Source organism: Halichoerus grypus, chromosome 1 (assembly GCF_964656455.1).
Source record: "Halichoerus grypus chromosome 1, mHalGry1.hap1.1, whole genome shotgun sequence".
NCBI classification, from domain to species: domain Eukaryota; kingdom Metazoa; phylum Chordata; class Mammalia; order Carnivora; family Phocidae; genus Halichoerus; species Halichoerus grypus.
Window position 1 is genome coordinate 205209454 of NC_135712.1, and position 23270 is coordinate 205232723.

At 46.3% G+C, this 23270-nt stretch overlaps 1 protein-coding gene across 6 annotated transcripts; it reads right to left on the bottom strand.

Moving 5' to 3' along the window:
* Positions 1–1218: 1218 nt before the first annotated feature.
* Positions 1219–23270, bottom strand: LOC118533719 (cytochrome P450 4F3-like). 6 transcript variants are annotated; one of them, XM_036089154.2, is made up of 13 exons: positions 23113–23270; positions 22560–22758; positions 18248–18392; positions 17095–17148; positions 16874–17001; positions 13596–13717; positions 12569–12839; positions 11491–11557; positions 11175–11304; positions 2988–3121; positions 2829–2893; positions 2553–2635; positions 1219–2145 (listed from the first exon to the last, which is right to left on the bottom strand). In XM_036089154.2, exons 2-13 carry the CDS (start codon positions 22755–22757, stop codon positions 1968–1970), a joined length of 1575 nt encoding a protein of 524 aa, XP_035945047.1. In that variant the 5' UTR covers position 22758; positions 23113–23270; the 3' UTR covers positions 1219–1967. The 6 variants fall into 6 exon arrangements, 5 of the variants coding, with proteins under 5 accessions (XP_035945047.1, XP_035945045.1, XP_035945048.1 ...); XM_036089152.2 differs by having other exon boundaries at positions 11175–11334; XM_036089155.2 differs by lacking the exon at positions 18248–18392 and adding an exon at positions 20460–20604.

Consider the following 23270-nt stretch of genomic DNA (forward strand, 5'->3'; position numbering starts at 1 on the left):
TGCCTCGATGTTAATACTTTGCTGGGAGTTCCCAGCAGCCTCACCAGGTGAGAAGAGAATGTCACTTCCTGGCAGGTGCAAGAAACTCAGAATACTTTGGGGACATGATGAAGAGGAATTCACCCAAATCTACAGGTATTGCAGGCATGTCTGATGACAAGCACTTGGCTTGGCTTCTGGCCTAGAGAGGCTACTAAAAGTTCAATTGAGATTCCTTATGAAAGTTCCAGCAAAGCAGATTTTGAAAGATCTATATGGCCAAACATTATTTTTGCTAAGCTTATGTAAATAATTAGGTCAAGTTTGTTAAAACTGGACATGTTTTTCAAATGAATTGGTCCTGATTTGGCTATCTTAGATTTAAAATGAGGGTTATTATATAGAGAAAATGTTTCAACAACACATCTTTGTAGATATTAGATTTTAAGCACTCAAGACTTGACCCTAGGTTTATAATTTGCTCAGACCATTAAACTATATTTTTTCTTTTGTTTCCATAAAGGTGCCTCTTATTCATTACTTGATTGCTTGCTAAACAAAACAGAGTATACGATGGCTAACACCACTTGCTATGCCATCGAGGCCTTAAATGACTTTCAAAATGGTATTAGGTATTTTAACTGCACAAGATGGAATATGTGCTACCATAAGAACAAAATGTTGGGTATACATTCCAGATATCACCAAAACATTCCAGATATCACCAAAAAGATATCACCAAAAGATATTACTAAAAAGATATAGATATTCAAACGGCGCTTTAAATGGTCTCTCTCTCTCTCTCTCTCTCTGTCTTTCTCTGTCCTTTAGTGATTGGTTAAACTCCTGGACTGGAGAAAGATTTTGGTCAATTATCAAAGTTTTTTTTATTCAGGCTTCTCTTTCTCATTATAATATTAACCTAATTTGTTGTCTTTTCTGGTGTCTCCCTATCTGGTGTCAAGGCTCCTTCACTGCCATAACTTCCATCAGACAGATAATCCTTTCTACTCAAGGAGGTTCATATATGTTATCTACCTTGGTTTGGCAGCCTCTGTCTTTGGTAATTCCTATATATAAATTCCCCAGCTGACCAATGTTGACCCAAAGGTAAGAACATCTCTATGCCCCTATTCAGCAGGAAGAAGTTACAGAAGACTTCCATCCTCGGCAACCTTAAAGATTTAAGACTGTTCAGGGGTAAATGATGTGGGGAACAAAGGCACAAGGAAATGTAGATAAAATTAAATATCTTTATGACCTGCAGCCTACTGACAAATACTTCAGGCAGGCAGAATATACCATTCCTCCAGGAAACTCCCAACTCTTAATATTAATGCTAGAGAAAAAAACAATCTTAGCTTGATAATAACTAGGCCTCTAGTATCCTGTGACTCTTTACCATATGAAACTCATTTTTGGATATTTCCTTTTGTCTTTACCTCCCCAAACTCACAAAGTATATAATCCGCTGCTCCTCACAATCCCAGGGCAGCAGCTCTTATCCCCGTGCTTTAATAAAACCACCTTTTTGCACCAAAGACCTCAAGAATTCTTTCTTGGGGGGGGAAGCTCTGAGCCCCAAACTTCAAACCACATCATATGGATGGAGTGCTGGCAGGCAGTTTGAAGACCCCTTCCCAGTTATTGAATTGAGACCACTTAGGTTAGAGTTTTAGCATGCTTTTCTTTGTTCTATTTTCTGTCTGTTCTTTGGAAATCTGGAGTAACCACAGGTTGGATTCTGGGAGAACCCGCAATCAAAATGGGGGCCTGTGGTCAGCTGGAAAGACTGTCAGGGTTTTGGGCTCAGACACCTGCCTCCTCTCCACCCAGCCTCCCTGACCCTAGCGTTCCATCAGGTCCCAAGCGCCCCCTGCTGGCTCTCGATGAGGCTCGGGCAGAGGAGACCTCAAAGTTTTATTCCTGGGATTCTGCAAAGCGAGGCGTGTAGGTTCTGGGTGGATCCCAAGCCACGACCTGGCGGGTCACCGGGAGCCCGAGCTCAGCGGCTCCACGCGCAGCCGAAGTCCACCCTCTGCGCGCAGGATGAGCTCCGGCTTCCTGCACGGCTCCTCCTCGTTGGGCAGGACCCGGAAGCGCAGCAGCGTGAGCGCCAGGACCACCTTCATCTCGGTCATGGCAAACGTCTTCCCAATGCAGTTCCTGCGGGCGGAAGTGAGGGCTCTGACTCACCACGGACCCCAGCAGGTCCCATCGCGCCCAGAACTTGGTCTGGGACCCCTAGTCCCGCCCGCAGGGATCCATAAGTGGGCTAACCCATGCCTGGGACCCCCATGTGGGCTTGCCTATCCCCTGAGCTTGGCCCAGACCCCAGCCCTGAACTCAGGCCAGCGGACAGGGGGAAGGGGCTCTGCCCACACCGAGGAGCCCTTGTTAGACCCACGCAACCTCCACTCCCCAAACCCTTACCTCTAACCTCTGGAAAAGGGGAAAGAAGGAGAGCCATCCTCAATTTCCCGCTTTTCACGCCCCACAGCCATGTCTGGGATCTCAGTCCCAGGCCCCTGGCCCCACCACCCTGTCCCGCCTCAGTTGCCCACTGCGCTCACCTGGGGCCTGCAGAGAAGGGAATAAAAGCCAAGGGCGACCTCTTCTTGATGTTTTCTGGGTCAAAGCGGAAGGGATTGTATACCTGGGAGCAGAGAGAGGCAGGGCTGCTGGATGGGGTTTCCCAGGACAGCCAGCTTGGGAAAGGCAGACTTGTGTTTGATGGGGGAAGGTGATGTTTGATTTGCCAGGTCAGAACCCTGCGCCCTCCCCTAGGTCCCCCTGGGGGAATAGACAAGGAGGTGGGTGGGCCGTGGGGACGGAGGGGGAGGCAGCACCTCAGGATCTGGCCACACGGATGGGTTGTGGTGGGTCGCGAAAATATTAATGAGACAGGTAACACCTGTGGGAGATGAAGGACCAGTCAGGAAGTTTCCCCCTGCCTGATGGGCCCCTCTTCCTACCCAGGAGTATCCTCCCCCTGAGGTTGTGGGCACCTTTGGGGATGACCCGGCCATCTGGGAGCCTGATGTCCTGGGTACAGCAGCGGGCAATGACTGTAACCGGGGGGTGCAGCCTCAGACTCTCCTTGATGCACATGGTCAGGAAGGGCAACTGGGCCAGGTCGTCCCTAAGGAAGCCCCCCAACAATTATCCAGGCAGCAAAAACAGAGACCCTTCCCCCCCTCCCCCCCAGTCCTCTAGTGCCCCATGAGATCCCCTCTCCCTATACCAAAATAAATTCCAGATGGATCAAATATCTCCAAACTCATTGACTTTTGTACATTAAATATGTACAGCTTTTTATATGTCAATCATACCTCAATAAAGTGGTTTTTAAAAAAGAAAGAAAAGCAATATCACAGAAGAGAAAATTTAGCTGGGTGTTTTTAGAAGATTTTCTGAGCAAAACACGGCACCCAAAAGCCAACCATAAAAAGTTTTACAAATTTGCATAAAAATTACGTATTGTTTATTGCAAGAGAGCAAAATCAAAAGCCAAATGAGTGAGAAACAACAGAAACAGATCCAATGTTCTTTCTCTCATGGTATTAGAGATACTAGCTAATGTAATTAGACAAGAGAAAAAAGGAGAGTAATGCAATCTGAAATGTACGGGTAAATGTGTCATTTTTGGCAGATAGTGATTCTATGCTTAGAAAACACAAGAGAATACACCAGAAAACCTTTATAAACATTGAAGATAAAGTAAGGGGGTTAGATTCTTTTTCTTTAGTCCGCTTCAAATTGTGTGGTGATTTAAATTTTTAACAGCTGGTACAGTTAACTGGTTCAAACTGGAAAACTATAAAACACCACCCCTCTGATTCAACCCCACTCATTTCCCATTCTCACAGTTTGCCTAGGTTCTTATTTTTTATTTATCCTTTCAGAGTTACTTTTCTGCATTAAAAAATTTTTAGAGTAGCATACTATATATTATGCACACTGCTCTGTATCTTTTTCATTCAACAGTATAGCAATCTCTTCTTGTATATTTCCTGGGATTTGTGTTGAGAATAAAGGCATCCATATTCTGGAATTCTAAAATAATTTCCCACAGTTTCCTCTGAGCTTTTAAGACACTTTTATTTTTTTATTTTGTTTAAAATAAAATTTTAATTTTATTTTAAATTTTTTTATTTTAAATATTTGATTCCATCTTGATGTTATATTATTACAAGACATGAGAAGCAAGTTGAATTAACTTTTTTCTGGATAGCTCCCCAGTTATTCCAAGAGCTTTTTAATTTTTTTTAATATGAGACTCCATGCTTACCATTTACTAGGTTCACTGGACACAAAATTTACATGCATATTAAAAAAATTAGTTTTCCCTAATGATGTACTGTATGGTGACTAAATAACATAATAAAAAATTTTTTAAAAAATTAGTTTTCCATGTTGAAATAACAATCAATTAGAAAAGATAAAAGAAAAGATGATGATGATATAAATACCTGGATTAAGCTTAGCCCCCCCAAAAATATAGAGATTGAAATCTGTATATTCCAATGAATTTTTAAACTTCTGTCAATACAAATAGAAGATATAAGTCAGCATAGCAACAGAAGTGTCTTAGAGTTAATTTAACAAAATATGCATAAGATCTCTAAGAAAAAATTTTAGACTTTATTAAAAGGCTAAAGAGTATTCAAATATCCAAAAATGGGAGTATTCCTTCCACAATCTAGGATGGTATGTGTTCATATCATGAAGTAATCTGTTTCCACAAGTCAATCATATATTCAACTCAACCAATAGAATATATTCAGTTCAAGTGAAAATCTACCTGATACCTTTAGGAACTTGATAACCTTACTCTAAAACATTTCTGGAAGGATAAAAGATCATGAAGCGTTAGGTCAATTTAAAAATGAAAGATTAGGGGGTGCCTGGGTGGTTGGTTGAGCATCTAGCTCTTGATTTCAGCTCAGATCATGATCTCAGGGTTGTGGGATCGAGCCCCATGTCAGGCTCCATGCTCAGCGCAGAGTCTGCTTAAGGTTCTCTCTCCCTCTGCCCCTCCCCACCTTTCAAATAAATAAATAAATCTTTAAAAATAATAAAAATAAAAATGAAAGGGTGCCTGGGTGGCTCAGTTGGTTAAGCATCTGCCTTCAGCTCAGGTCATGATCCCAGGGTCCTGGGATCGAGCCCCACGTTGGACTCCCTGCTCAGTGGGGATCCTGCTTCTCCTTCTGCCTCTTCCCCTGCTTGTGCGCTCTCTCTCTCATAAATAAAATCTTTTTTAAATTGTTAAAAAATAAAAATGAAAGATTAAGGAAGAGAAGCTCACTCTACCAGATATTAAGACCTACCACAAAGGTGCAGTGATCAAACAAACACCCAGTGTGGGCATGCTGCAAGAATAGGAGAAGAGACCCATGCAACAGAAAATGTGAGTAACTGAAGCCTTAACATCTGGTAAGGGAAGCCCACAAAACCCTAGAATAAGGATAGACAGTAGGGCTGTGAAAGAAAATTTGGACAAATATGTCTCCATAAAAACTAACCAAAAGTGCCCCTCAAAAGTCAAAAGGCAATCTTTTGCAACACAAGAGAGAAAAGGATTACTTTTTTAAGTGAGTTATTATAAGTAAATATGAAAAAAGAGAAAACCTTAAAGAGAAACAACAACAACAACAAAAAGGTGAGTACCACTCACATAAAGTGAAAGACAAATGGCTTATCAATGTGTGCAGAAGAAGGATCTGAATAGACGTTTTTAAAAGACACATGAATGGCCAACAGGTACATGAAAAGGTGCTCAAAATCACTAATTATCAGGGAAATGCAAACCAAAACTACAATGAGATCTCACCTCACACCTCACAACTGTTAGAATAGCTATTATTAAAAACACAAGAGATAAATTCTGATGAGGATGTGGAGAAAAAGGAACCCTGTACAGTTGGTGGGACTGTAAATTGATTCAGACACTGTGGAAAACAGTATGATGTTTCCTCAAAAAAATTAAAAAGCAGAACCACCACACTATCCAGCAATCTCACCTCTGGGTAGTTATCCAGAGAAGATGAAAACTCTAACTCAAAAAGTGTATATATAACCCCATGTTCATTGGAGCATTATTTATAATAGCCAATGTTATGAAAACCACTTGTGCCCATCAATGGATGAATGGGTAAAGAAAATGTGATATATATTCAATGGAATGTTACTCAGCCATAAAAAAAGAAATCAAGCCATTTGCAATGACATAGATGGACCTTACAGGCATTATGCTAAGGAAATAAGTCAGACAGAGAAAGACAAATATCATATGATTTCACTCATAGGTAGAATCTAAAGAAACAAACAAACAACAAAAACAAGCTCATGGATACAGAGAGCAGACTGGTTGTTGCCAGAGGTGGGGGGTGGGAGGAAAATGGGTGAAGGAGTCAAAAGGTAATAACTTCCAGTTATAAAATAATTAAGTCATAGGGATATTATCTACAGCATTACATAGTTACTGTATTTTCATTAATAATACTGTATTGACTATAGTTAATAATACTGTAGGTAATCATACTGTATTGCATATTTGGAAGTTGCTAAGAGAGTAGATCTTAAAAGTTCTCATCACATGAAAAAAAAATTCCACAATTATGTGTGGTGACAAATATTAGCTAGACTATTTGTGCTGATCATTTTGCAATATATACAAATATCAACTCATTTGTTGTACACCTGAAAGTAATAGAATGTATGTCAATTATACCTCAATATTAAAAAGTGTTGGGAGTAGCCCCCCAAAATGTGCAAAAGATGTTAAACCTCTTATTTAAAGAAATGTTCATAAAAAGAGGAAATATGAAAAATTGGCAAAGATTTAAAATTCAATACAATAATACCATAGGTAAAGGTATGGGAATGCTGAAAGAATGTCCAATGGAAAAAAGACAGTCTCGTCAACAAATGGTGTTGGGAAAATTGGACAGCCACCTGCCGAAGAATGAAACTGGACCATTTCCTTACACCACACACAAAAATAGACTCAAAATGGTTGAAAGACCTAAATGTGAGACAGGAGTCCATCAAAATCCTAAAGGAGAACACAGGCAGCAACCTCTTCAACCTCATCCGCAGCAACTTCTTCCTAGAAACATCGGCAAAGGCAAGGGAAGCAAGGGCAAAAATGAACTATTGGGACTTCATCAAGATAAAAAGCTTTTGCACAGCAAAAGAAACAGTCAAGAAAACCAAAAGACAACTGACAGAATGGGAGAAGATATTTGCAAATGACATATCAGATAAAGGGCTAGTATCCAAAATCTATAAAGAACTTATCAAACTCAACACCCAAAGAACAAATAATCCAATCAAGAAATGGGCAGAAGATATGAACAGACATTTTTCCAAAGAAGACATCCAAATGGCCAACAGACACATGGAAAAGTGCTCAACATTGCTCGGCATCAGGGAAATCCAAATCAAAACCTCAATGAGATACCACCTCACACCAGCCAGAATGGCTAAAATTAACAAGTCAGGAAAGGACAGATGTTGGCAGGGATGCGGAGAAAGGGGAACCCTCCTGCACTGTTGGTGGGAATGCAAGCTGGTGCAGCCACTCTGGAAAACAGTATGGAGGTTCTTCAAAAAGTTGAAAATAGAGCTACCATATGATCCAGTTATTGCACTACTGGGTATTTACCCCAAAGATACAAATGTAGGGATCCGAAGGGATACGTGCACCCTGATGTTTATAGCAGCAATGTCCACAATAGCCAAACTGTGGAAAGAGCCAAGATGTCCATTGACAGATGAATGGATAAAGAAGATGTGGTATATATATATATAATGGAATATTATGCAGCCATCAAAAGGAATGAGATCTTGCCATTTGCAATGATGTGGATGGAACTGGAGGGTGTTATGCTGAGTGAAATAAGTCAATCAGAGAAAGACATGTATCATATGACCTCACTGATATGAGGAATTCTTTTTTTTTTTTTTTAAAGATTTTATTTTATTTATTTGACACAGAGAGAGAGACAGCTAGAGAGGGAACACAAGCAGGGGGAATGGGAGAGGGAGAAGCAGGCTCCTGGCTGAGCAGGGAGCCCAATGCGGGGCTCGATCCCAGGACCCTGGGATCATGACCTGAGCCGAAGGCAGACGCTTAACGACTGAGCCACCCAGGCGCCCCTGATATGAGGAATTCTTAATCTCAGGAAACAAACAGGGTTGCTGGAGTGGGGGGTGGGGTGGGAGGGATGGGGTGGCTGGGTGATAGACACTGGGGAGGGTATGTGACATGGTGAGTGCTGTGAATTGTGCAAGACTGTTGAATCACAGATCTGTACTTCTGAAACAAATAATGCAATATATGTTAAGAAAAAAAAAAGAAGATAGCAGGAGGGGAAGAATGAAGGGGGGGAATCGGAGGGGGAGATGAACCATGAGAGACTAGGGACTCTGAAAAACAAACTGAGGGTTCTAGAGGGGAGGGGGTGGGGGATGGGTTAGCCTGGTGATGGGTATTAAAGAGGGCACGTTCTGCATGGAGCACTGGGTGTTATGCACAAACAATGAATCATGGAACACTACATCAAAAACTAATGATGTAATGTATGGTGATTAACATAACAATAAAAAATTAAAAATATTATGTATACTATATGTACATAACGTATATCATATGTATATATATGTATACTAATATATGTATATGTAATATATTTTGCAAATATGCATTAAATTATACACACCAGAAAAAAAAAAAAAGGTATGAGAATGCTGACAACATCAAATTCAGCTGACAGGAATAGATTTGTAATAGCTATCAAAATGACAAAAACTCAGACTGTCTTTGACTCAGCAATTGCCTTTCTGGAAATTTGCACTGGAGAGACGTTCACATGTGTAAGCGTGGGTCAGTGTTGACTATCCCATGTTTATTTTAGCCAAAGCCTAGAAACAATCCAAATATCCACCAGTGGGAGAAGTTTAGATAAATTACATCACTGCCATTATGGTAGAATATTACACAGCAATCAAAAAGGAGGAATTAGGGCTCACAAGTCCTATCACACACTGCAGGCTGAAAAGTAAATCAGCACAGAGACTCTGGAAGGCAATTCAGCAATGTCTAGTATAATTGAGAATACTAACATGAGTGACCTAAAGGGGTGAACCAAGTGAACTATGAACAGCTATGCAGCACACAGAAAGAAGGAGCTGTAAGACACACTGTTGAGTGAATAGAACAAGTTACAAACTGTATGTATACAGAAATGCAAATTGTGTTAATGGACAAGAAGATGAGAGAGAAAGACGATAGATATAGATGATATAGATGATAGACAGATGTATAGATAGACAGGTAGTTATGGAAAGACACATGACAAATCAATGAATCTGGAAACCCCTAGGGAGACAGGAGGGGATTCAGTTGGGGGGCAGGAGGTCAATGATAACTGTAGTCTCCTTTATAATGTCTCAGGGCAAGAAGAACTTGTTCTTGTCATTGTTTTTGTAATTCAAAACTACTTTTCCAACATTCATGTTTTGAGGGAAAAAAGATCTCAAAGACACGTTGCTAATGTATAGACCTTAATTCCCATTGGAGGAGGTAGGGAGATAGTTTTCATATAAATGTGGGTATAAGGATAGAGGTCTTCTGGAAGGACACATAGGAAATCATTGACAGGAGTTAGTCCTAGAGTGAAGATTAAGAAAAAGTTCATTTCTATTATAAACTCTCTCTTTCTTTTAAAAATTTATTAATTTATTTGAGGGGGGAGGGGGACGGGGCAGAGAGAAAGAGAGAGAGAGAATCTTAAGCATACTTCATGCTGAGCATGGAGCCAGACATGGGGCTCAATCTCACAACCCCAAGACCATGACCTGAGTGAAAATCCAGAGTCAGACGTTTAACCCAGGTGCCCTGATTATAAACTCTCTTTTATAGGGGTGCCTCGGTGGCTCAGTTGGTTGGGCATCTGCCTTTGGCTCATGTCCAGTTCAATGCCTGCTCAACATCCCCAAGCCCCTGGCCTGCCCCAGACCTCAGAATCCCCTCCTTGGTCCCCATGTTGCAGCTTGTCCTCTCCAGTATGTTCCCCACACTAGCCCTAGAAAGATCTTCCTGGTACCCAGATCTGACCTGTCTTCCTCCTGCTCAAACAATTCCCGCAGTTCCCCATTGCCCTTGGGTTAACAACTGAAGCCAATAACATTGCTTCTAAAGTCTCCCACAACCAGCCTCTGCTGCCATTCCCCAGCCACATCACCTCACCATGAGTCAGTGTCTCTTTCTCTTTCTCTTTCTGTCTCCCCCTGTGTGTCCGCCTGTCTGCCTCTCTTTCTCTCTCTCTCCTCCCCTCCTCCCTTCTCTCTTTCTCTCTGTCTCCGCCCTTCTCCCTCCTTCCCCCTCTCTTCTCCCTTTCCCTCTTCCCTTCCTCCGCTCCTCTTCACTTTTGCCCACTCTGTCCTCTTGAACTAACTGCACCCCAACCACACCCAAATATCTACTGATCATCACTCAGTGTCTCAGCAGAGGCACCCTCTCTACCCTTAGGCTTGCCTCTCATACTCTCCACCCTAGTCCAGCCCATGTGGACCAGGAGTGTCCTGACCCTACACAATTCCCCCACCAGTCTAGAGCTCTTGGAAGACAAGGGCCAGGGCCAGTTCCTTCTTGGGTCTCCAGGACACAGTATGGACTAGTAAGAATTGGAGAAAGTACAGAACCGGGAATAGAAAGGCAGTGTGGCAGTGTTCTCTGAATGGGGGCTGGATGGATGAAGATGCAGGTGTTCCTGGACAAGAAGTGAATGATTTTAAAACCACATATCCCAAACGAATCCTGGACTGAACAATATGGAAGGAATTAGAAGGCAAGAGAGAAACAAACATTTAGGGAGTAAAGATGTTCAGGGGGAAAAAATGTGATTTAAGAGAGAAAAGTAAGAGAATGGAGTGGAAGTTCACTTACTGAATATGTACTAAGTGGCATCATCTGCCTTCATACATTGTCACTAATTCTCTCAGCAGCCCAGATCTTTCTCTTTCCCCTGCTCTCCAGGCTGGGTACACACCCTGTCTCTGAGCTCTACTCCTATTTTCACTAAGCAATAATGACAGAATTAACCAAAAGATTCTTCCCCTTCCCCGACTAGGGAACAAAGGCAATGAGAGAGATTCAGGAAAAAACCATGATGACCTGCACTCACCATTCAATCTCTTGAGGCTCACGGTCCCCCAGGAGCTCTTGCACCTCCTGCCGACAGCGTTCCTGGTATTCTGGGTGCTTTGCAAGGTTGTACAGGACCCAGGAGAGGCCACTGGCTGTGGTGTCATGGCCTGAGAGGCAGCCAGACTTACATCTCTGGGCTTATTCAGCACCAGAGGGTGGACAGCACCCTTAATTAAGGGCGTCAGGGGGGATGGGGAGGATGAGGTGGGATGGGGTGGTCCAGGGCCAACCTGCCAAGTCCCTGGGATTGGACAAACCCCTGCCCCCCTATAGTCCCACACTGGGATGCTCACCCTCAAACATAAATGTGTCAGCTTCAGCTCGGATGTCCTCGTCTGACAATTGTTTTCCATCTTCATCCTGGAGAGAAATAAGACACCCCCCCCGACACACACACACACCGAATCGTATCAGCTGGAGAGCTCCTGAGCCTAACCTGAGACAATCCAAAAACCCAAGCCCACCCTACATTCTTACACCTCCTTTGCTCACTATCACCAGAGACCCCACTCCACAGCTCTCCTCCTTGGCCTCTTTCCCTCCTCCTTCGTTCCTGGTGGGAGAAATCAATGATCCATGAATATTTTCATGTTTCTACCTGATGAGGACTTTCAGAAAAAAATTGAACTGGCAACCTGGATTACAGGAGATTGAATGACAACTTCCCTTGGAAGTTAGAGACTGAGCATTGCTCCAGAGCCATTTGCTCACATTCTAGGATAGTAAATCCAGAGATTCTTCAACTCCCCTGGCAATAAGCCAACAGAACCTGTAAACATTGCTTTGCCTTCTCAGTGAAGAGGACTTGTTTATACACCAACTCTGTCTCTCTCTCTCTCTCTCTCTCTCTCTCCCTCTCAGAATAAGAAGGGGCAGATTTGTCAGCAGTCCTTCATAAGTTCCAAGATTCATAATGTAGAGTTACCTCTCCTGTGATGGAAGCATGGCTGCATGTACAGATAAAAGCATCATGTAGCTCTCAGAAGAATTTTAGAATGGGGAATCACACCTACAATTCTACTCTGGCTACCCTTACTTCTGTGAGCAATAAATGGGCTTCTCTGATCTAGGTTCTTGTATATAAATAAACACACACATGCACACACACACACACACACACACACACACACACTAGACTACCATATTAACTAGAATAAAATCTCAGGCCCTTCCCAGTTTCAGACATAGCAGTCCCCTGCAGGCTGCATTCCACATAGTCATCTCTAAAACATATCCCTAATCCATCCCTCCCTTCCTCAAGCACCTTCCATGGCTCCCCAGTGCCCTCTGAATCAAGTCTCAGTTCTTCAATCTGAAATTTGAAATCAAAGTCCATTCTACCTCTTGAATTCAGATCCCAGAGAAACCCACCTTGGTCAGCAGGAGGACATCAATGAAGTCCAAAGTCTTGGTCTCAGCCTTGGCCTTTAGGAAGTCATCAACACCCTGATCAGGGAGAGTGCGGCGCCGCTCCTGGATGACAGCATCTGTGAAGTTGTGCACCAGGCGGCAGGCTCTGCGGAAGCGCTGTCCATCTGGAGTGAGGTAGTACAGGAAGTCCCTGTGCACGAGGATCTGTTGGTGCCGTTTTGCCACAAGGGCACTGAGCTCTAAGATGGCAGCAATATATTCACTAGGCTTCCTGCAGGATGGGGACATGAAGGGGGGCAACAGCTTAGCTCACCTGAAGACTGAGAAAATGCCTCCCACCAGAAGCTGGGAGCTACCTCCCATCAGAAAACTGAGTATCCGAGAACAGATGGCCCCACAGGTACATGGTGGGGATGATCCAGGAGACGTGACTCTCCAGAATTTCTTCTCTCCCTGATTCCCATTTCTATGAGCTGCCCCCATGCCCCAGGCACCCTATCCCAGCTGGGACATTATGCTTTCCTCCTCCTTCTCCATGCAATTCAGACTTTATCTTCTCCCCTTTGGTCAATGGACCCAGGCCCCTCCCTAATCTTGCATTCAATGTCAATACCATCCACCATCTACACAATGATTGGTCTTCTCTAGAGTCAGATGTCCAAGAACAGCTTTGACCATGACCCTCAACTGCTCAACCACCTTCCATGCCTCCCTGGAAACCTCAGGATAAAGTTCATATGCCTTTGTCTGGATTTTGAATGTCCTTAAGATACAGCCCCTGCCAAACCCTCCAACCTCATTCGTAAGGTGACTCTTCACTGTGGCACATGCTTTGCTCATTGTGGCCCCATGACCTTTATCAAACATTTCTACCTACCTGAAAAGATCACTCTTTCTCTTTCCCTTCCTTGTCCTTCAATGTCTAGCTCTGATCCATCTCCTCCAGGAAGTCCCCTCTGATTGTGCTGACCAGTCCTCCCTTCCCCATCCACTCCCTTATGTTCTCATGCCCGGGGCAGAGACTCACTCCTGGCAATTGCTGTCAAAACTGAAGACACATTTTTGCAGACTGTCCAGGGTCATGAGGCTGATGTGTTCAAACATGTTCAGATGGGTGCTGCCCTCTGACACCAGGCGTTTCCACTTGGCCTGGGAAGAGAAGGAAGCAGAGCAGGGTCTGGAACCTGCCTCCCCTGAAGCCCTCCTCAACACCAACCACCAAGATGGAATCCCCCAGACCCAGCCTCCTGGCCCCAGGCACCCATCCCCAAGGAGGACCAGGCTTGGGTAGAAGTAGAAGCTGTTACTATTAAGACCCCATGGCTGGGAGTCAGGAGACCTGGGTTCAAATTCTGGCTCTGCCTCCTATACTCTGTGTGCCCTTGGTCACCTCATTGCCCTCTCTGGGCTCCACCTGCCAAAGCTTCAGTAACAGTTAAGATGACTTGCTTTGGTGTCAAATAAACCAGGATGAAATCCCAGCTCCACTTATTAGCTCACGTGCTAGCTGTGTGAACGTGGGCAAGCTCCCTAACCTCTCTGAACCTCATTTTTATCACCTATAATGGACAAGATTATCTCTACCTTATAGAGTTGTGAAAATCAAATGAGACACCATATGTCATGGAATGTGCACATAGTTTCTAGCAATAGTAAGTGCTTAATGTTAGCTTTCATCATTTTCATTGTTATAAATTAAGAAAAAGTCTCCTTTTGGGAGCGCCTGGGTGGCTCAGTCGTTAAGCATCTGCCTTCGGCTCAGGTCATGTCATGGGATCCAGTCTCCCATCGGGCTCCCTGCTCAGCGGGAAGCCTGCTTCTCCCTCTCCCAGTCCCCCTGCTTGTGTTCCCTCTCTCGCTGTCTCTTTCTCTGTCAAATAAATAAATAAAATCTTTTTTTAAAAAAAGAAAAAGTCTCCTTTTTGAGAGAGGTAGCCCGTGGTCACTGAGCTGCACATTCTTTTTTTTTTTTTAATTTTATTATGTTATGTTAGTCACCATACAATACATCATTAGTTTTTGATGTGGTGATCCACGATCCATTGTTTTCGTATAACACCCAGTGCTCCATGCAGTACGTGCACTCCTGTCAATACTCATCACCGGGCTAACCAATCCCCCCTCCCCCCTCCCCTCTAAAACCCTGTTTGTTTCTCAGAGTCCATAGTCTCTCATGGTTCATCTCTCCCTCCAATTTCCGCCCCCCTTCATTTTTCCCTTCCTTCTCCTAATGTCCTCCATGCTATTCCTTATGTTCCACAAATAAGTGAAACCATATGATAATTGACTTTCTCTGCTCGACTTATTTCACTTAGCATAATCTCCTCCAGTCTCATCCATGTTGATGTAAAAGTTGGGTATTCATCCTTCCTGATGGCTGAGTAATATGCCATTGTATATATGGACCACGTCTTCTTTATCCATTCATCTGTTGAAGGGCATCTCGGCTCTCCACACTTTGGCTATTGCAGACATTGCTGCTATGAACATTGGGGTGCATATGGCCCTTCTTTTCACTACATCTGTGTCTTTGGGGTAAATACCCAGTAGTGCAATTGCTGGGTCATAGGGTAGCTCTATTTTTAAATTTTTGAGGAAGCTCCACACTGTTTTCCAAAGTGGCCATACCAACTTGCATTCCCACTAACAGTCTAAGAGGGTTCCCCTTTCTCCACAACCTCTCCAACATTTGTTGTTTCTTTCCCTGTCCATTTTTGCCATTCTAACTGGTGTAAGGTGGTATCTCAATGTGGTTTTGATTTGAATTTCCCTGATGGCTAATGATGATGAACATTTTTTCATGTGTCTGTTAGCCATTTGTATGTCTTCTTCAGAGAAGTGTCTTTTCATATCTTCTGCCCATTTTTTGACTTGATTATTTGTTTTTTGGGTGTTGAGTTTGAGAAGTTCTTTATAGATTTTGGATACCAGCTCTTTATCTGTAGTATCATTTGCAAATATCTTCTCCCATTCTGTGGGTTGCCTCTTTGTTTTGTTGACTATTTCCTTTGCTGTGCAGAAGCTTTTTATCTTGATGAAGTCCCAAAAGTTCATTTTTGCTTTTGTTTCACTATGAGCTGCACATTCTTGCTGGTATGCCCCCAAAAATGCAAGGCCCTGATGTTCTATACTTGAGCCATTTCTCAGCTGTGTTTGCAGCAAACACCTTTAGGGATAAGGTAATGTTTCCCCCTGGACAAATGTCAGGCTTGCTTCTAATGTCTAAAAAGTCATAGAGTCCCTAAACCTGGTACCCCTACCCTGTCATGCAACATACTGCATAAGCATTGAAGCCCACCTATGTTATCCTCATGGGATTTGGCAACTTAGAGAAAGAATGCAGATCAAGAAGCCTGTGTGCTTGTTGTACCATGAGTAATAAACTGTCCTTTGTCTCTGACACAGGAGTCTCCTGTCTTCTGACAGAATCCACAAAACAGTAACAATCTCACTCCTCAGCTTGCAAGTATGAAAAAAATCCCAGGCACTTTACAAAACCTCCACCTCCATTTCTTCACTTCCCTATGTCCATACCCTCTGCAATGTGATTTTTCAGCAACTGCCATTAAGAGGTGGAGCCTCTCTCACTACCTTTGGATTCTATCCTGGCCTTTTGCCTTGCTTTGACCAAGAGACCATGGTGAAAAAACCCTACACCTAGATCTCAAGAGGCATTGAAGCTTCCTCTCAGTCTCTTGGAACCCTGCCTCAGCCATGTGAACAAACCTGAAATGCCTTCTGGAGGGAGAGAATCACATTAAAGAAAGTTCGGTTGTCTGAGTTGAGACCACTCTAGATCAGCCTGCAGCCAGCCAAGCCCCAAACATGTGAGAGGCCAGAGCTGCAAAGTATATACATGACCCACAGCTGATCAGAGGTACATGTGACCCCATCATGTCCAGAAGACCCAGCCAACTGACTCACAGACTTGTTAGCAATAATAAACCTCAATTGTTTGGGACCAGTGATTTTGGAAGTGGTTCACTAATTCAGAAATAACTACTGTGTGATGTTCATACATTCAACTGTGTCTCAGGTTCCAAGGCTTCTTTGCAAGGAAAACAGAGAAACTAACACCTTCTGAGCATCTTCTATGTGCCAGGAACATGACTATATTACATTATCTTGACCACCCTGCAACATGGGGACCATTATTCCCATTTTACAGCTGAGAAAATTGAGACTCAGAGAGCAAGAGCAATGGCCCCAAAGCTAACCTAGAAGAGCCAGTATTCCAGACAAGACATCACAGGGCCCCCATCACCCCCAAGGCTTCAGCTGGGACCCTGAGTTCAAGAGACTCACATGCATGACATTCACGCTATCATTGAAAATCTTCATATAGAGCTTCAGGATGTTGAAGTGGAAGGCAGGTGTCAGCATGTGGCGGTGGCTGCTCCATTTGTCACCAGCACTCAGCAGAAGCCCATCCCCTAGTAGAGGCAGCCAGGAGGAGTGGACAAGAGCAGTGCCTTTCCCTGGGCCCCCAAGGTTGTCCCCAGTCCCCTTTACCCACAGTTACTCACCCAGCCAGGGCTTCAGGAAGCTGTAGAAGACCATGTCCTTAGGCGCAATGGCAGCTGACATGAATGAGGACCATCAGGAGATGCACTTTGGGTTTGGGGGGGTAGAAGCTCCCACCAGGGGTCTGCATACCCCCTCCAAGCCCAGCATAATAGGAATGGAAACAATGGCAAAGGAAACAGAGAGGAGTGAGGAGGTGAGGGGAGACCAGACCAGGCTGCAGCACAGAGCAGAGCAAAGGCAGAGCCTGCAGACACACTTAGATGTACTTAGATGCACCCTAACATGACACAACACACCCCAACACACCTTGACATGGCTCCTACCTGGTCCAACGTGTTCAAAACACCCAAACACAAATCAGCACTCCACAAAATGCCTTTACGGGAAAGTAGGACACCTCATCTGTCCCAGAGCCCCCTGATCTCTCCTGCAACAGTTGACATGGCCCCACCATGTGTTGGGGCTATGTCCTGACATGAAACAACATGCATAACACACACTGACAGGATGCAACATGCTCTGACATGGACCCAAAAACAACCTGACAAAACCTCAGTGTGACCCACAGATGGTCCAGACAGGGCTTAAATATGACCCACTAATGCCACAGCTGTGGACTAGGTATGACACAGACATATCCTAAGACCTGCCCTGGACAGACTCACATAAGCCCTCAGCATTTCTCAGGACTCTGGGTCGCTGACCTCAGACAAACCCCAAACATGGCCCAGACATGACCTATAGGAGAACTGGACATCTCAAATGGCATCTCAGACAAAAACCAGACAGACCCCACACATGCCTCAAATAGCCCTGGCCACAGACAAGCCCCAGACATGACTAAAGGCATCTTCACTTGGTCTCAGGTATAACTATATACCATGTATAATCAAGCATGATGTATACCAGCTGTACCCAGAAGGCAGGTGGAAACATAAATGTGACCAGACATGGCCACCCAGCAGACATTGCACAATCACACCCTAGGCGTGAGCACACATGACTGCAGGTCTGGCGGGGGGGTCCAGGTGAGACAGAGACAGTGGCATCTCTGCCACAACCCACCACCCCATCTGCAACTGGGCCACCAGCCAAGCTGGAAGCAGCACAAAGACCTCAGCAGTGAGTAAGCCGTGGCCATGGTGTGTCTACCTGGAGCAAAGAGCACAGGCTTGATGCACGTGGGGTGGAAGATGCGGATGACTGCATGCCAGGGACCCACCCACCAGCAGCACACATCCCCATAGGTCCTTGCCAGGTCCTGTGTGTACAGAAGACCTTCCTCTGAGCTCTGAATCTGGAGAGGAACAAAGAGGACCCAATTCACACTCTTTCTAGGTGGCCATGGGATAGAAGGACGTGCAGGGCAAGACCAACCTGAGCCTCATGAATCCCCTCCAGCAGCCCAGCCTCCTCCTGGGATCCCTCCCCAGACCATCCATATGACAACTGGGGTCCCATGATTACAAAAACAAAAAGGGTCTTTCCCCATTTGGGATCCCAAACACCACATTCACCTGGCTTCTCTTCTAACCTCATTTTCCAGATAAGAGAACTGAGGCTCTGAATGATGAAGTCACTTGCGTACAACCTCCCAGGTACTGAGTACATTCTTGAGACCTAAGCCCAGGTCTGTCTGAACCCAGAGCCTCTGTTCTTAGCCACTGAACTGCTTTGAGTCCCAAAATAATAGTTTTGAGAACCTATGCTTGCCAAAACCAGGCAGTCAGATCCACAGTGATTAAATGAAAAATTGGGGCACCTAGGTGGCTCAGTCAGTTGAGCGTCTGCCCTTGGCTCAGGTCATGATGCTGGGGTGCTGGGATTGAGTCCCACATCAGGCTCCCTGCTCAGTAGGGAGTCTGCTTCACCATCTCCCCCTGCCCCTCCCACCAGTTCGTGCAGTCTCTCTCTCTCTCTCTCTCTCTCTCTCAAATAAATAAATAAAATCTGGGCACCTGGGTGGCTCAGTTGGTTAAGCGACTGCCTTTGGTTCAGGTCATGATCCTGGAGTCCCAGGATCGAGTCCCACATCGGGCTCCTTGCTCAGCAGGGAGTCTGCTTCTCCCTCTGACCCTTCCCCATCTCATGCTCTCTTTATCTCATTCTCTCTCTCAAATAAATAAATAAAATCTTAAAAAATAAATAAATAAATAAATAAATAAAATCTTTTATAATTAATTAATTAAAAATTGACCCTGGGGTGCAGGCCAGGAAAATTAAAGGGAATTCTGCAACTTTTCCTGGAACTGTTGGGAATAAGCTGACTTTTCCACAGGGGTTGAGCTTCTGGGACTCATCTTTACAAGAATGAGAATGAAGCCATCACAGTGCAAAACAGAACCCCCCCCGCCAAAAAAAATGAAGACAGATTTTGATGATGTTGTTTGAGACCTGGATCCAGCCATACCTGAAGACAACATCCCTGGACTTCACTGTAAATAGATGTCCTTTCTTTGATTAGACCATATAGGGTTGAGTTTCCACCACTCACAACTGAAAGAGACCTTGGCAGCCAGAGAGAGCTGGGGTGTCTTCCCTGCTCACCCAGAATTTGGGTGTCAAAGCCAAGGTCTCTGTCAGATGCTGCTCATTTCCCTGCTCAGCCTGGTCTGTCTGGAGGTGGAAGAAGCAGAAGACAAGGGAAGGGAGCCAGGCTGGGGTGGGCTCTCCTTAGGGAGATTCCTGGGGCCTGGAGCAGGAGGGCAATGAACCTGCAGTGGACAAGCTGCAGTGGACAACCAACCCACCAGAATGTCTGTGGATATCACAGAAATAGCAGCCCAGGTACTCCACCAGCTGCCAACCCTCATTGCTCTGGCCCTGGGGATGGGTGAGAGCGAGACCAGGCCCAGCAGGGGACCTCAGATGCTATGGATGTCCACAACATCACTCTGCCCTCTGCTTTTAAAAAAATTTTGGTCTTGTCCCAGACCCAGGTCCAGTAACTCCTCCTCCAAGAAGTCTTCCAGCCTGTCCCAACAGAGGCCTTGATTCTCCTCTGGGCTGCCACAGCCATCTCCTTCTGGCCAATTCCTTACCTCACCAGTTTGGGGATTTCTCTGTCTAGATCCATCTCCTCAAGATTGGGGGTTCCTCCAGGACAGAACCTTGGAATGAGGCCTCTTGGGGCCCCAGTGGTGCCGAGAGCACCAGGGTGGGGACAGGAGAGCAGACAGCAGTGGAGGGAGGAGAGGATGAGAAGGGGGTTGGAGAATATAAAAAGGGAAGAGGAAGATGCTGAGAGAGAAGAGGGGAGGAGGGACCAGGGACCTGCAGGGGCTGCAGGGAAGCTTGGAGATGAGGAGATTGAAAGCCCTGGGTTATGTCAAGGCGCCCACCACCACAAGCTCTGCATGAGTACCTGAGGCACTGGTGACACTCCGGACCATGTCAGGGTGGCAAGAAATGACCAGGGGCATGGTGGGGCCCATCCACATCTTAAACCCCTGGGTGTACGTGGCCACCAGCTGAGTTAGGACCCTCAAGCCCTGCTCCGTGGGGGGGACCTACAAGGAGACAGGGGTTGTCACCTCCCCAGAAGGATCCACAGCAGGTCCCCTTGCAGCCTCTACAGTGCACAGGGTATCCAAATTCTGCACAGATGGAGGGAATCTCTGCTTCCTCCTGCTCCTTCCCTCTGCGGACAGGAGGGTCCTGGAGGCCTCTCCACATCCCATGGGTGCATCCTAGGTCACAGGGAGAAGACATGCTCTCTGCCCACAGAGAGGCCGACCATAGCTTGAGAAGTCAGATTTTTCTTCTGGGAGTGGTTCCAACCTCAGGGAGGTGCCCATGAGGAAGGTTTGTGGTCAGCAGGGTGGCCTCAGGACTTCTACTGGGGCTCATTCCCACACCCTATCATGTCCTGGCCAGTTCCTCACATGGTGAAGGATCAGCAGACCTTCCAACCCTGGCAGACCCCAGGGGACAGATGTGAACTCTGCTCATCAGTCAAGAGGGCAGCTCCCACACATGAGTCCCTACCCTGCCAGGCTGTGCATAGAGCATCCTGTCTGTCTATCATCTATCTATCTATCTATCTATCTATCTATCTATCTCTTCCTATCTATCTTCCCTGAACCTATGGACTCTGATCAGTTGTGCCCTTTACAAATGAGGAAACCAGGCCACATCCCCCAAATGGAGAAATGGCATGGTTAGCTCCTGGGGACGCATCCTCTCCAGTCCCTCTCCATCCCTCTAGGATGCCCCATGCTGGCCTGACAAATACTCCCAGGCGCTCCAGACAGGTGAACAGAAGCCATTTTCACCTTTTTGACTGCCCTGTGCTCCCCAGGGACCCTGAGGCACTTGATGAGGTTGGTCCAGAGAGGGAGAGTGACTCAGCTGAGCTCACACAGCAAGAGGAACTAGAGGAGAGAAGAGTGATCCAGACGAGTCTCCATGGCCAAGCCATGGAGGGGGAGTGAGAGCAGTAACTTGATAACATTCCTGCTACCCCCAGGGTTTGCTAAGAACATTCCAAGACCCAGAATCTAAGGCAACCTTCACAATGAGCCTCGGGAATGCCCCCGTTCCGACCTTAACTATAATAAGCAGTAAAATCACAGGAAGTCCTTCCCCCAGCCGTGGTCCTCATCCTGGGCAGTTACGGTGAGCTGTGCCCATCCGTCAGCCTGCCTGGGGGTGGGAGGAGCTAGCTGCTCATCCTTTGGCCTTGACCATGGCAGGTGAGCACAAGTTTACCACCTACGTCATCGAACACTTAATTTGAGTGTCTGCTGTATGCCAGCCCCTGGGCTGGGCACTCTAGTGTCTGCTCCCCAGAGCAGCTATCTAGTTGGAAAGGTGGAAGATAAGTAATTGAACAATTAACTCTTTAATTAAGCATGAGCAGACCCACAGTAGAAGTCAATATCTGGGGTGCAGGAGAGGGGTGAAAGAAAGCTTTCGCAAGGGGAAGTGAGTGGTTAACTTTATTCAGGTTGCGTAATGGGCCCATTGGGACATCTTAGCAGGGAAGAGGAAGCTGAGAGGAAGCTGTCCTGGGAAGGGGTGTGGGTGGGAAGCTAGACCCCTGTGGGCTGGGGTAGGGAGGTCATAGCTAATTCCTGTAGACAAGTGAGCAGACAGAAGGGAATGGGCCAGGCAGGGAGGGGACCCTGGACAGCGCCCCTGAGAAGGTCTCCAGGATAGCCATGGGCCCTGGGAACCCCAGGGGACTGTGCCTGTGCAGCCTGCCACGGGAGCCCCTCAGGGGGACATTAATGTGGGGAAGAGAAGCAGGAAGTGGATCCAAAACAGGCTAAAGGTGGGAGGACAAAGATGTGCAAATGGCCTGGGACGGCAGAGTGGAAGAGTGAGTGAGTAAAGAGGGGCTCCACTAGCCTCCCTGCTTCTCCCCTGACCCACACCCCAGCTCAACCCCTGATCCCCACCCCCGGCCCCTCAGGAAGTCCATCCACACTGATACCCCAGACCATGTCCCACCCACACTCACCAGGCCCACGTGACCCCAAAACCAGCTCCGTTTTGGGGGCTGCGGGAAACACCGGAGGCGGCAGCAGATGTCATGCAAGCGGTGGCTCCAGGCCAGGATGCGGGCCAGCAGCCAGGTGGCCCCGGCCAGCAACAGGAGCAGCCACGGGGAGGCGACCAGCTGCCCCAGGCCCAGCCAGGACAGGCTCCAATGTGACATCCTGGGGCACAGGGGACAGAGGGGGAGCTCCTGAGACCCAGCTGTGGGGCAGAAAGTGAGCTCCCTGGACTGCTCACAAAGGGGGGTGCCCAGGATGGGAGGGACAGGGACAGGGAGGGGCAGGGAAGGTGAGCACGGGGAACTGGGCAAATGAGGGGGGTCAAAGGGGGAGGAGGATTGGGAGAATTCCAGAGGAAGAGGCAGAGGGAGAGGGAGAAAAGGAGACACAGAGCGAGAGATAGTTAACCACCCACTGGTAGCCCCTCTTACCCCAGGACAGCTGCTTCCTGGAGCCCCCCCACCAACCCTGAGCAGCATCCTTCCCCACCCAGTGCCAGGACACCCAGCCTGGTACCTTCAGTCAGGAGCAGCTTAGCCACACAACCTCCTCTCCTCTCCTCTCCTCTCCTCTCCTCTCCTCTCCTCTCCTCTCCTCTCCTCTTATTGGGAAGTCTTTGCCTCTGGCCCCTGACCTAGAGGACAAGGCTGCCAGGGGCCAGGCTAAGCCATCCA